Source organism: Cibotium barometz, chromosome 14 (genome assembly GCF_041138505.1).
Source record: "Cibotium barometz isolate CiBa-2024 chromosome 14, ASM4113850v1, whole genome shotgun sequence".
Taxonomy (NCBI): Eukaryota; Viridiplantae; Streptophyta; class Polypodiopsida; order Cyatheales; family Cibotiaceae; genus Cibotium; species Cibotium barometz.
This window is the reverse complement of record NC_141059.1, coordinates 21,823,957-21,836,459: the sequence shown is the minus strand read 5'-3', so window position 1 is coordinate 21,836,459 and position 12,503 is coordinate 21,823,957. Positions and strand designations below refer to the sequence as shown.

Below are 12,503 nucleotides of genomic sequence, written 5' to 3'. Positions count from 1 at the left end.
GGAGCTAGGGGAGTGGGGATCAGAACTTGGGCACACCTATTTCAGCTTACAGTATACTAAGTCTTCTTCCATGTTGGATAGAGTCTTCTTCTGTCAACAAGCTGCTTAGATGCTTCATACTATTTACATAAAAGTAAATCCCTACTCAACACTGTCTGATCACATGCCACTAAATTGGGGATGACATGTGGTCGAATGGGGGAAGAAGAACTGAGACAGTTCCATAACTCGAAACTGAGAGTTAATAACTTATTATTGAAGGATGATCTATTTGTAACCCTCATTGAGTAGGCAATTAGAAGGTTGAGATGCACATAGTATATTAATCTAACCATGCTTAGTTTTTTTGTGTGTTTTATTCATAAGTTCTATTGTTTCTGTTCTTTGTAAGTTATTTGTTTAAACTATAATACTATATACCATGTAAATTATTTTTCTAGATTTTAAGCTATTTGTTACTCAGTTAAATCATGTCAAATAGTTGTTAGTCAGTTAAATCATGTTAAAATTCAAAATGTTCTTTTTTTTTATAGTAATGGCGCATAAGCAATCAACTTTATTAGCGTTGCCTGGCTTCATACGTTCGTTGTATCCAAAAAGAAGGCTAGAAAGCAAAGAGATTCGAGTTTGCATGATTCTGAAGGTGTCTCTAATAACACCCCAAGAGTGTGATGTAGAGAGAATTAAAAATGCTTGCAGTATGTGGAATGATGCATGGAATATACCTTTTGATTGGGCACATTTTGATGCTGAACGTGGTTGAATATTTTGCACTATATGTCAAAAAATGAGAAAATATAGAAGTGAATTTGGCACATGTGGATCAGTGAATATACAGTTAAGTGTAATTAGAGTGCATCCCTCTTCACACTAGCATAAATGGGCTGCTTACTCTGCCAACTATGGCAAAAATGCTTTGAAAGAAGGAATAAAGCGACAACAAGGTGATGTGGACTTGGGAGTTTTGAATTTGTTTCGATATGCCTACTACATTGCCAAGGAGGATCTTGCTTTTAACAAGTTTTCAAACCTTGTTGAACTAATGTCTATGTGTGGTGTGCAAGCTCTTCCCAAAGAGCTTTATCAAAATAATGAGGTTGCATTCCTGTTTGCCTCATTCATCACAATAAATCGATATGCCAGTCTGTCATCCAAAAAGTGAAGGCTTCTCCTTTCTTTGGTCTCATGGTTGATGAATCGACATATATTTCTATTATGGAGCATCTTATAGTGTATGCAAGCTACATGCATGATAATGACGTGCAAACTTCTTTTTTGGGTTTGCTTGAGGTCATGGATCGTTCAGCAAAGGGATTAGAAATTGTCTTGGTTGGATTGTTAGATGAATATGGTCTTGATCGGTCAAAACTAGTGAGTTTTGGTTCAAATGGAGCATCAGTAATGACAGGTGTAACTAATGGTCTTGCTACCTTGATGGAAAAGAGGAGTCCTTTCATGAAGACTACCATCCATTGTGTTGCTCATAGAACAAATTTGTGCGTGTCTGATGCATTCAAAAACTCACAGCATGCTATTTTTATGGATACAACCTTAAATGAGATTGCTGCTTTGTTCAAGAAGAGCTCTAAACGTTCACAGCAAGGTTAGCTCAATTGCAAGAAGAATTGGATTGTCCACACCTTAAGATGGAGAATTACTTGTGTATCTTCTTTGCAGAATGGAACAAAATGAGAATTTCTATCAGCATTGTGACCCAGAATCGACCTGCATCACTGCAACGATTGCTGACATCTGTCTCTCAGGCTCACTATATAGGGGATGCCATAAGTCTTTCAATTAATATGGACAGTGGAGTAGACACGGGGACTTTGCGAATTGTGAGCAGATTCCAATGGCCACATGGTAACAAGCAGATTCGGCGCAGGATTGTCCAAGGGGGGCTTATAAGAGCAGTCAGTGAGAGCTGGTACCCATCCTCTGATGATGAATTCGGCCTCCTTCTTGAAGATGATGTTGAAGTTTCACCTTTCTACTACATGTGGCTAAAATATTGCTTGTTAACATATCATTACAGCCCACACCCTTCTTTGCCAGATCTAGCATCCATAGCCCTTTACACACCAAGAGTTGTAGAAGTTGTTAAGGAGAGACCAAAATGGAATGCAACAGACTACTTTAAGGGGGTACATCCTAATACCCCTTACCTGCATCAACTACCTTGCAGCTGGGGAGCATTATTTTTCCCCAAGCATTGGAGGGAGTTCTATAAGTATATGGCTATGCGACACACAATGGATGCAAAGCAGAATCCTGTGCAAATTCCACACTCAAGGACCAATGGGTGGCAAACTTCTTGGAAGAAATTTTTAATTGATGTTATGTATCTTCGTGGTTATGTTACCCTATACCCCAATTTCCCCAACCAGACAAGCTTCTCCACAAACCACATGGAACCAGGCGCCCACATAAATGCATCTGACAACATTGTCATTCATAAGAGAGAAGATTTTGAAGTGCCTTTGATGCAGGAAAACTTTTACACCATGTTACCTGAGCAGAAGCTGCCGCCTCCTTCGAAACTCCCGGTGATAAATCTCTTCAACCAAATGACAACACTGAAGGGGATCAAAGCCGCAGGGGCCAGTTTAGGTCAAGATGTTCTGCATTGCAATCCCTCAGAGATTATCACAATAGATTATGAAACTGGGGATCCATTACAGTGCATTCCAATCTGATTGACCCCAGGGTTGGGTTGTAAAGAAAAATGCTACTTTTTAAATTTCAGTCATCCTCTTTTCCAAACCTCTTGATTCTCTGAGTAAGGAGCACACAGGAAGCAATGTGCCTTGGGCTTTGAAATTTGAAAAGCCTTGTATTATTTTTAAAGACCATAAAACCCTTCAAGGCCTGAGGCCCATTACACACCGCCATAATGATGTGGTGGGGGGTATCCACCGCCCATAATTCATGGGCAGGCAATCTCTTCCGTCCATACATGGGGGATGGGGTATGTGTAACGGGCCTTAGGCTCGGAATTTTCGAAAACCCACAATGCCATGTGGCTGATAATGTATGAGGGAGGCTTTCTATAGGCTTTCCATCATCTTAGAGTGAGAACAGAGCCTCTAGCACTTGCTAAATCCATTTGTGGTGGCTAACGAACTTGAGGGCGTGAATTTAGCAAAACCACTTTTGTCGTAATTGGGTTTTCAACATGGTCATGGGCTACTTTGTCCAAGATCGTACATTTATTTTTAAAAAGGAGTGGCTTGCATGTGGTCCTCTTTTGTATGAATAAATATGAGGCTCACCTTTTACAAGTTACATCACTGCACTAAGATAACTACACTTTATTTTTAGGCTTGCAATTTAACCTAAGGTAAAATAATTATTCTCCAATAATGTGCACATTTCACACATTTTCTTATTGCACAATGCCTTGAACTTTAATTCACCTACATATATGCCGTCTATCATATTCCTCATTATAAAACACCTATCAATAATTACTAGTGACATTGTGTCACCCTCTCATACAAACCATCTAGCAATTTATCAAGGCTCCAAGCATACATCGCAATGGTAATTAAAAGTATTTAATATATAAATATGGAATCACCCATGATATTTATTTAACTTAGCATGGTGCAAAGATAAATTAGGCACCACATAACAAGCTAAGATTGAATTGTTCCTCCTCTTATGTAGGTAGAGTATGCATGAGTAACTCATCTTTGTAACACAAAGATAATGATGACAAGGAATAGATAATTCACAAATCTTTTTAACTTTACTAATATATGTGTGTGTGTGTGTGTGTGTGTGTGTGTGTATACACACACATATGTACATATATATACATATACGTGTATGTATATGTATACGTATGTACATATATATGTGTGTGTGTGCACACACACATATATACGTGTGTTAAATATTTTGATACAAGACATACAATAACCGCCAAAAGTTTAAAAATTCTTTGCTATAAAGTAAAAATTAATGTGTGTGTGTGTACATATATATATATATATATACATATATATATATATATATATACATATATACATATATACATATACATGTATATGTGTGCGTGTGTATGTGTGTGTGTGTGTATACATGTATATTAAAAATTGTAGGAAAAAGGGAGAGCTTGAGTTCCTTGTTTGCAAGCAAGTACACACACACACACACAAGAGAGAGCAAGAGAGAAGACAGAGATGGATGGTTGAATTTTCATCTCTTCTCTATAACCATAACTAAAGATATAAAAGTACATACTATAAGGGAAAGCACTCTCCTACTATAACATACAATGGTCGGTCCATAGTGTGAACCCAACTATATGAGCTGGCACTATAACTTTGCCATACTCTAGTAATTTGAATATGGTTATCGTCACACTACATGTCGTCCACTAGCGGCATATAAACCATTATCTCACCAACCATTCTAGTCGCATAAGTGTGAAAACTATCACCCAGGTGGCATTAAGAGAATTTTGGACTCAACTTCGGGCCCTCTAAGAAGTGCCAACTCAACTTCGAGAGAGATAAGATGAAATTAATTTTGGTGTATTTTCTCTCCACTTTCTAAGATATAAAAGATATATTCCTATTCTTAAATGTAGATAAAGAATGATAGAATACCTATCAATTTTTGAAGCTTTCAATCACATTTTCATGTTCATATAGTACAAACTACATAAAAAGTGAAGTACATTTACGATTTGGTAATGGCTCATATCTCAAAATTTTTACTTGGACGCTAAAATAGTATATTTTTCAAATTTTGAACCAAGATCATCCAAAATTAGTTGGATAGTTTACTTCTTTTTTCTATTTTGGTGCCTTATTATTTCCATTCTAATTTCGCTATCAAGGGGGATCAAGAGTAAAGAGAAACACATAGCGGATCAAGAGGATAGCAGAGGAATCAAGAGCAACGAGGAATACAGAGAGGAGCGACATTTATATCTTGCACATCGAGCTTAAACATGAATATAAGTCTCTGAGTAAGAGAAATAAACCCAATACTTTGTCTATTGCTTCTAAAGAAATATTAAGGTTAAAAGAGAAGAAAAACATAGATTTATGGATTGATGGGAAGCTATGTCCAAAAGACCCTTTTACAAACTCTACACCCTCATTTAAGAATATGACATCTCTGCTTAACTATATTGGAGATGTCCAAAAGACCCTTTTACAAACTCTACACCCTCATTTATTGAATATGACATCTCTGCTTAACTATAATGGGATCCTACGATATACACATCAGTTGGAAGCAACAAGCAATGTTCTAAAATTAAAAAGAGATATGTTTAAGAAAGAGAACTTCCATTTGAAGTAAACCATGGAGCAATGTGTACAAAAGCTATTAAGCAACAAGGAAACCATTCTAGGGCTTGAAAATAAAGGAATGAATTAAGACTTAAGCAAACCTCATTAGGTCTATGTAGATGCGAAAAAAAACATAGGGATATTAAGCAAATGAAGTTATTTTATTCTTTTACAACACATTATCTACAATCATACTCCTCAACACCTGTTTTACCACTTTAATGTTTTATCTTTTGAGAGCATCAATATGAACATGTCCACTTAACTCCCTCTCTACAACCAAGTTCATATCCTCAGCAATCTCTTGAACATCATCTTCAGCCCTTGGAGGTCCCTCTGCTCACTCCTCAACATCTTTCTTCCCAACTTGCTTATCCTCAAGCAACACATGAAAATAGAAAATAAAACCGTAATGATAGTTTAGGAGATGACATTTTCGATTGTGAGCGGGGCACTTATTGTCTGTCTTCTTCTTATACTCGAGCACCTTTAAGCTATCCCTTATTGTCTGTCTTCTTCTTATACTCGAGCACCTTTAAGATATCCCTATCAAACTTCTGCCTTTGGGACGTTGCAACTAGAAGATCATTGGCATGCATATAAATGACTACATTAGTTGAAGTGATTTCTTGAAATGCTTCACCGCCCCAAGAAGAGCAAAAATTTTCCTCCCCAAGAACAACAAGCTTCCCCTCCCACTTCCCAAGCCACATGGCATACTCCTAATTTTTTGAACAAAGATGTGATCCAATGTCAAAATGTAAAATATTTGACAATGTAAAAACGTATTGATTTTTCTTGTATTGCTCTCAGAAATACAAAATGGTTTCATGATTGACGTAAATAGGGAATTGATCCTTTGTAACTATTTTCCATCAAGAATATAAGAGGCTCTTTTTGTATGTCTCCAAGATGTTTGTCACATATGTATCTCTATGTTGTAATTATTCTTATGACATAGTCGGTTGTACCAAGAAAACATGCATGAAATTTCCAGTTGGTGATGATGCTGGCAAACTTTGTGCAAGAAGTTGAACAATTTCTCCTCAAGGGTTTCTTCAACATCAACATCAGGCTCGATCTCAATTTCCAACAGAGCCATCTAAAAGATAGAAAGGCAAAAAAAATGCATCAACACACGTAGGAATCCGTGAACGAGAAACATTAAACGACAAGAAAAAAAGACAAATCAATAGAACGCAATACAAGGCCTTTGAGATCCTTGAGTAGCGTATCCGGTTGTAGTGATTTGAATAGAAAAGCACCCCAATAGTACAATAATGCATTAATTGGTGTTAAATGACATTGAAACTACAAAAAAAAAAAAGATCATACAACATGACATGAGGCCATTAGACAAAGCATCATGCCCTTCTTGCATTAAAGTGATTTGACATAGCCATCATTCAACCTTGTATTCTAAATATTTGTTAAAAAGGTGCAAAATTATGCATCAGCAAAAGTACCGAGAGACGTATAACTAAATGGGCCCAAAAAGTGGTAACAACAACGATATGAAGAAAAAATTTAAATATTTGAACAAAGTTAGTGTGATCCAATGTCAAAATGCAAAACATTTGACAATGTAAAAAATGTATTTATTTTGCTTGTATTGCTCTCAGAAATACAAAATGGTCTTATGATTGATGTAAACAAGGCATTGATCCTTTGTAATTGTTTGCCACATCAAGAATACAAGAGGCTCTTTTTTAATGTCTTCCAAGATGTCTTTCACATATGTATCTCCATGTTGTAATGATTCTTATGACATAGCCGGTTGCACCAAGAAAACTCATTGGTAATGTCTTTACATGAAACGCTCCTTTCTTTTCTCCTTGTTGGTACAAATGACAGTTGTACATAAATAATAATGATTATGGCATATTGTTGAAATTATAACTTTTTCAAGGACAGAGTGATTGGCATACTTTACGGTCGTTGCATTCGAACACATAATCATCATGCACTTGTAGGTCCTCCTCATTTGCGAAGTCTATTCTCACTTGACACAGGGAGACATTTAACCTAATATTGAGTATTGTCAAGAGCTCATGTTCAAACCATACCTCTAATAAGATCAATGGATTTTCAATATCATCCTCTAAGTCCTGATCAATTGGTATAAGTTTTCCATTGGCATAATTCAATCTCATATAATGAAAGGCTAAAATAAAATTATGAGAGCGAATCATAAATTTATAGACAATAGACTTTCATTGGATTTTGTAAGTAACCCCATTAAATTCTTTCACATCCTAGTTTTAATCTAAGAAATCCAAACATTTCTCTGATTTAAACGTTGCTGCAGACATCGTTCTGAGTGCATGTAGGCATGCTGTATAAGAACGTCCTTAATTCTCCTACCTGTTGTCAGATAGCTTGAAATCTTTAACTCTGCCTTTGTAGGTATTGATGAACTCATTCATTGCATTTTTTCTTTTCCTCATTTGCAACATAACCCAACTACCAATAGAGATGGTGATAGGAACCCACCTTTGATTATCCATATCAAAGCTGTTGTATACTGTATAATAGCTATGATAGAGGAGCAGGTGCGCCTAGGACATATGGTTTCCCTTGAAGCAAACACAAGCGCAAACACAAATGAAAGAAGAAATAACCTTCAAAACGCAAGAAGACAAAAGAAGAGATAACCTCAAAACCGTGTGAAATACTTAGAGGGAAATTAATTCATTAAATGAGCTAGGAAATTCAAAGAATTTTTAGAGGAAAAAACTATCTTTATTAAATGCGCTAACATCACTCTAGTTTTCATGTACATTAATGAACTATCAATATAAAGAGTGGTTTAAGTATTTTGCAAAATGCAATTCGTTTTTCTCTATTAATAATATATTCATATATAAAGAATATATGAAAGACATCTAATTATAAAAAGTTTTGTTATGGAGGCTCTCTTCCTATTTGTCCAAACCCTTTCTCTCTCTAGAGGAAAAAGGCCCGAAATTGAGTCCGATTCTCCCCTATGGGTCACAACACTAATTGAGCCCGATATCTCAATAACCCCCCTTGAGCTCAACTATACACTTTGCACTCCAGGGGTAAGCTCCTAAACCTATTGAGATTCTTTGTACCAAGTGCCTTGTGAAGATGTCAGCCACCTGATCACCTGCTATAACCTTTTCCCTCACAATGTGATGATGCACCCCCTCAATGTGCTTTGTCCTAGCATGATAGTCTGGGTTATCACATCTATAAATTTTCTACTCCGAAGTATACCCAATAAAGATCCATTTCTCTACCTTTGGATATAACTTTATTCTCACTTCATTATGCACATATGCAATACATCCGAAATCATTCAAGTGACACACATCCAGCTTTATACCTGCAAAGTTATGTTTAGGCATATCATACCATGAAGAGCTACAATGGGGTCATGTTTTTAATGTAAATAGCAGCAGCTGCTTTGTTGTTACTTCTGCCCAAAAATAATTTGGTATATTCTTCCCAGACATCAAGGAATGTGCCACTTCTGTAACGTGCCTATTTTTCCTTTCTACAACACCATTATGTGAGAGTGTACCTGTATGTGGGTGTATTTTTTTTGCGAGCATTTTTGAGCGATCGCTTTTTGGTGTTGAGGCAAGCAGTTTCTCTATGTACTCTTATTGTCTCTGTCTACTCCTCCCTCTCTACTATCACACCTATGAGATGTTGAGGCACTAGACACCATGGGCCACTATCATTTGCAACTCCTTTACAAAAACACCATATTATGATCTAAAACTTCCATTATATTCCAAAGCAAATTTCTCGCAAATTTACAAGACTACAACATATTATGACAAACACCTACAAGATGTTGAGCCTCTTTTACCTCTTCATCAATAATACCAAAAGCTCTTTGTATCCCAATGGCTATTGCTGCTTTTACCTCTAGAATGTTCTTGTCTGCAAGGTCTACCATTTTCTCTATTGTGAGCTTCTTGTAGAGCTCCTGCACTTTAGATGTTGTTGTCCATGCTTCCAGAAGGGAATTCAATCTAGGTTGTTTTTCTTTGAGGTGCATGAAAGATTGACGAGATTTACTTAAGATACTTGCAAACATCATAGTATTAGAGGGATTGGTGTGGATGAACCCATGATAATTGAGTTTATGCCCAACCTATTACAATATGAAGATATAAGGGTTGGGTGGGGTGGGATGTGTCCCTAGAATAAGAATAGTGGAACATGGAAATATCTACTCTATTTATAAGGTCCCAAAAATAAAATAACTATTGTAAGCATAGAAATAACTATTTTAAGCATAAAAATAACTTTTTTAAGGTCTCACTCAAACTTCCTCTCTTTCACTCACACTCTCTCTCGTGGCCTCTCCATCTCTATCCATCTTGCTCCATCTTTCTCTATTGTCAATTTAATTACCTAAACGGTTATAGAAAAGGCTAAAAACAATGCAATTGATATAATATGAGTGTACAAAAGTGCATCACAATAATGTGTAAAACAATATATTTTTGTCATTAAAAGCGATGAAACACATCAATAAGGGCGCCCGCCGCGAATGCTGGTGGAAGAAGAAAGATGGGTGCATGCACGGAGCTCTACCAAATGGTGCATGTGCAGGTGGGAATAGCAACCTCACAAGTTCGGGACATGGTGCCCATGATGAGGGCATCGTAAAATAACCCACGGGGGACATCTCTGTGGCATGCCAAGTCGATATGGGGGCTCCCTTGAAACACTAGGTGGCCATGATGAGGCACTTGACCTTGTTGGTCTCATGGTGGGTACTAGGGCGGGTGGAGGATATGGGTGAGAAACGTGTGGAAACGATGGCCCCACATCCCTCTGATACTCCCATTGAGCATACTCCACTGATGTCACCCTTGAAACTCTGTCGACCCAAATCTTCAGGAACATACAAAAGTGGTCATAGATATGAACTTTAAAGCACACCTCTTCACTCGTCTCACTGATGCAATTTTGATGCAGTATCCTGCATCCTCTAGCAAGGATCCTAGTACTGACAAAGCAATCTAAGATTGCATCCCCTGGATCGGTGAATGTATACAAGAGACATCGTGCCATGCACCACAAGTGTGGTTATTGGTCAGTATCCGTTTGCCCTTTCCACCTTACGAATGCCTTTTCAAAGTGAGTCTTCTTGAAAGCTTTGAGGGCATCCGTGATACCTACCCAAGAGTCCAATGTGGCTCTCTCATGCATGCCGACTCAGCAAGTGAGCTCGTCCTCCCAACTTTGCATACAATTGTAACGTGCTCATTTTTGCAAACCCGCCACCAAGCATACATTTCCTGCATTGTGAACTAGCGTTATGTGTCTACCTACGTATAAAAAAATCTTTAATGCGTTGAGAGAGTTAGAAATCTTACTCTGTGTTTGGAATATGTGCCCGAGCAATCTCTGCTAGCTTGGGAGTAGTGAATCTACTAGCCTTTCCACCATAGCCCCGGTAGGAGATCACTTTCTTGAAAAACTCTTTGCTACATTTGGTGTTAGCAATTTGTGCCAGCTCATGTCCCATCTTTATAAATAGCACCTCAATCTCCTTCAAGGCATCTTTATAATTCTTGTCAAACATGTCTACATTTAGAATGTATTCTCTACTCCCTCGCTCAGGCAAGCCACTGACCTTGGCTTGGTATGTGGCATCAAACTTAAACTGCAATGCATTTATGTTTTAGAAACATATTTCAAAATCAAAACATGGCTTTATTTTTGTCTGAGAACGAGGCGCGCACATACCTTGAACACCAATTGAGAGGAGAGTGATATGGGAAGCTTCAACCACTTTGATCTATTAGGCCCCCATTGAGTAAGAGCTTTATCGGCCCATGCCCGATCTGCATCACTGAACTTTGATAACAATGATTGTAGATCGGCAAGGCCCACACATCCACACTGCATCATAAATATATCATGTGTCGTTGTGTTTGGCACATGAATGGTGGGTGACCTTGACAATTTGGCATGCATAATAAATAAGGTATATGATGACATATAAGATGTTTGTTCATTTCAATCATAAAAAAACAAGATACAATCCACTTACTTGTTTATCATGCATATCACAAAGAAGAACTCAACCTCCTCCTCCTCAAGGAATCAAACCACTCTACAAATCATCTTGGGAACCTTCTCTCTTTCAACTCAAGTGGTTTTGGCCCATTCATGCCATGCTTTGAGTCGATGGTTTTCATCCCAAACAACAAACATCTTCCCAACCATGTGTTGCCATCCTTCTGTTTGCTCTAGTATCGTAACAAACTCTGCTAAACAATGATAGGACTTGTGATCGATTACACTTTGAAGGTCTAATGGAAGGGGCTCTTGGCCATGTAAACCCTCAATGATAATGAACACCACCATTGTTGACTGGTTTGTAATCTCTTCCATGCTTTTAATTAACCCTTTGATGGAATCCTCATTTGTACGGATTGCTGAGTAGATATGATCCTCTACACAAGAGACCATAGCCTAAGCCTCCAAGCCTCCAAGCCTCCCTTGACTGTGCCCCATGCCCCTATTATATAGGAGAGTCCTCAAGTGACTCTTGACTCTCCATTTCCCAAGCCTTCAAGCCTCCAAGCCTCCAAGCCTCCCTTGACTGTGCCCCATTCACATGCATGCAAAAAAGTGTGTTGCATGTAGCATGTCGTTGAAGATCCGTCCACCAAAAACTTCCAAACTTGGAGCATAGAAAACTCCTCTCACAAATTGAAAGAAGGAAAGTTGAAGGTGAAAAGGTCACTTTCCTTGTAGTTTGTGTCACTTTCCTTGTAGTTTGTGTCCTCCCTTGAAAGAATAAGTAGAGTTCTTTTGAAGAGAAGAACAACACAAGTGAAAAGGTGAAGTGGCTAGCACACTTGCCTTGGAGCTTGAGGTGGTGGGTTCAAAACCCCACTCCTTGGATGGTGAAGCCTCCCCCTTGTGCCACTCAAGTAAGGGAGAATTCTCGCGCGCTCGCCAACGGCGCGCCAACGATCGCTCATCACCGATCGCCTTCTAGGACTGCCGGACTGCCTTGGTCGCCGCCTCCCAACCATATAATGACGAGTTAGGGTTTCTCGTTGGGTTTTATACCAAAACCCTGGCCTGTGTCCACACCTCCTAGCCCGGCCGCCCATCTTACTTAAGAGCCGTGCTAACTTAGATGTGTGCACACATCGACCAAACCCTAACGCCCATTAACCCCTGAACCCC

At 38.3% G+C, this 12,503-nt stretch overlaps 1 protein-coding gene and 1 pseudogene across 2 annotated transcripts; one reads left to right on the top strand and one right to left on the bottom strand.

The window, feature by feature from the left end:
* The first annotated feature begins 787 nt into the window (after positions 1–787).
* On the top strand, positions 788–2,763 carry LOC147631797 (uncharacterized; annotated as a pseudogene). Its single transcript, XR_015267296.1, has one exon. The product of XR_015267296.1 is annotated as an uncharacterized LOC147631797 (transcript).
* A 7,734-nt stretch (positions 2,764–10,497) lies between these two features.
* Positions 10,498–11,213, bottom strand: LOC147631796 (uncharacterized). The gene is made up of 3 exons (XM_086807959.1): positions 11,046–11,213; positions 10,673–10,962; positions 10,498–10,594 (listed from the first exon to the last, which is right to left on the bottom strand). Exons 1-3 carry the CDS (start codon positions 11,208–11,210, stop codon positions 10,498–10,500), a joined length of 552 nt encoding a protein of 183 aa, XP_086664085.1. The 5' UTR covers positions 11,211–11,213.
* Between the last annotated feature and the right edge of the window lie 1,290 nt (positions 11,214–12,503).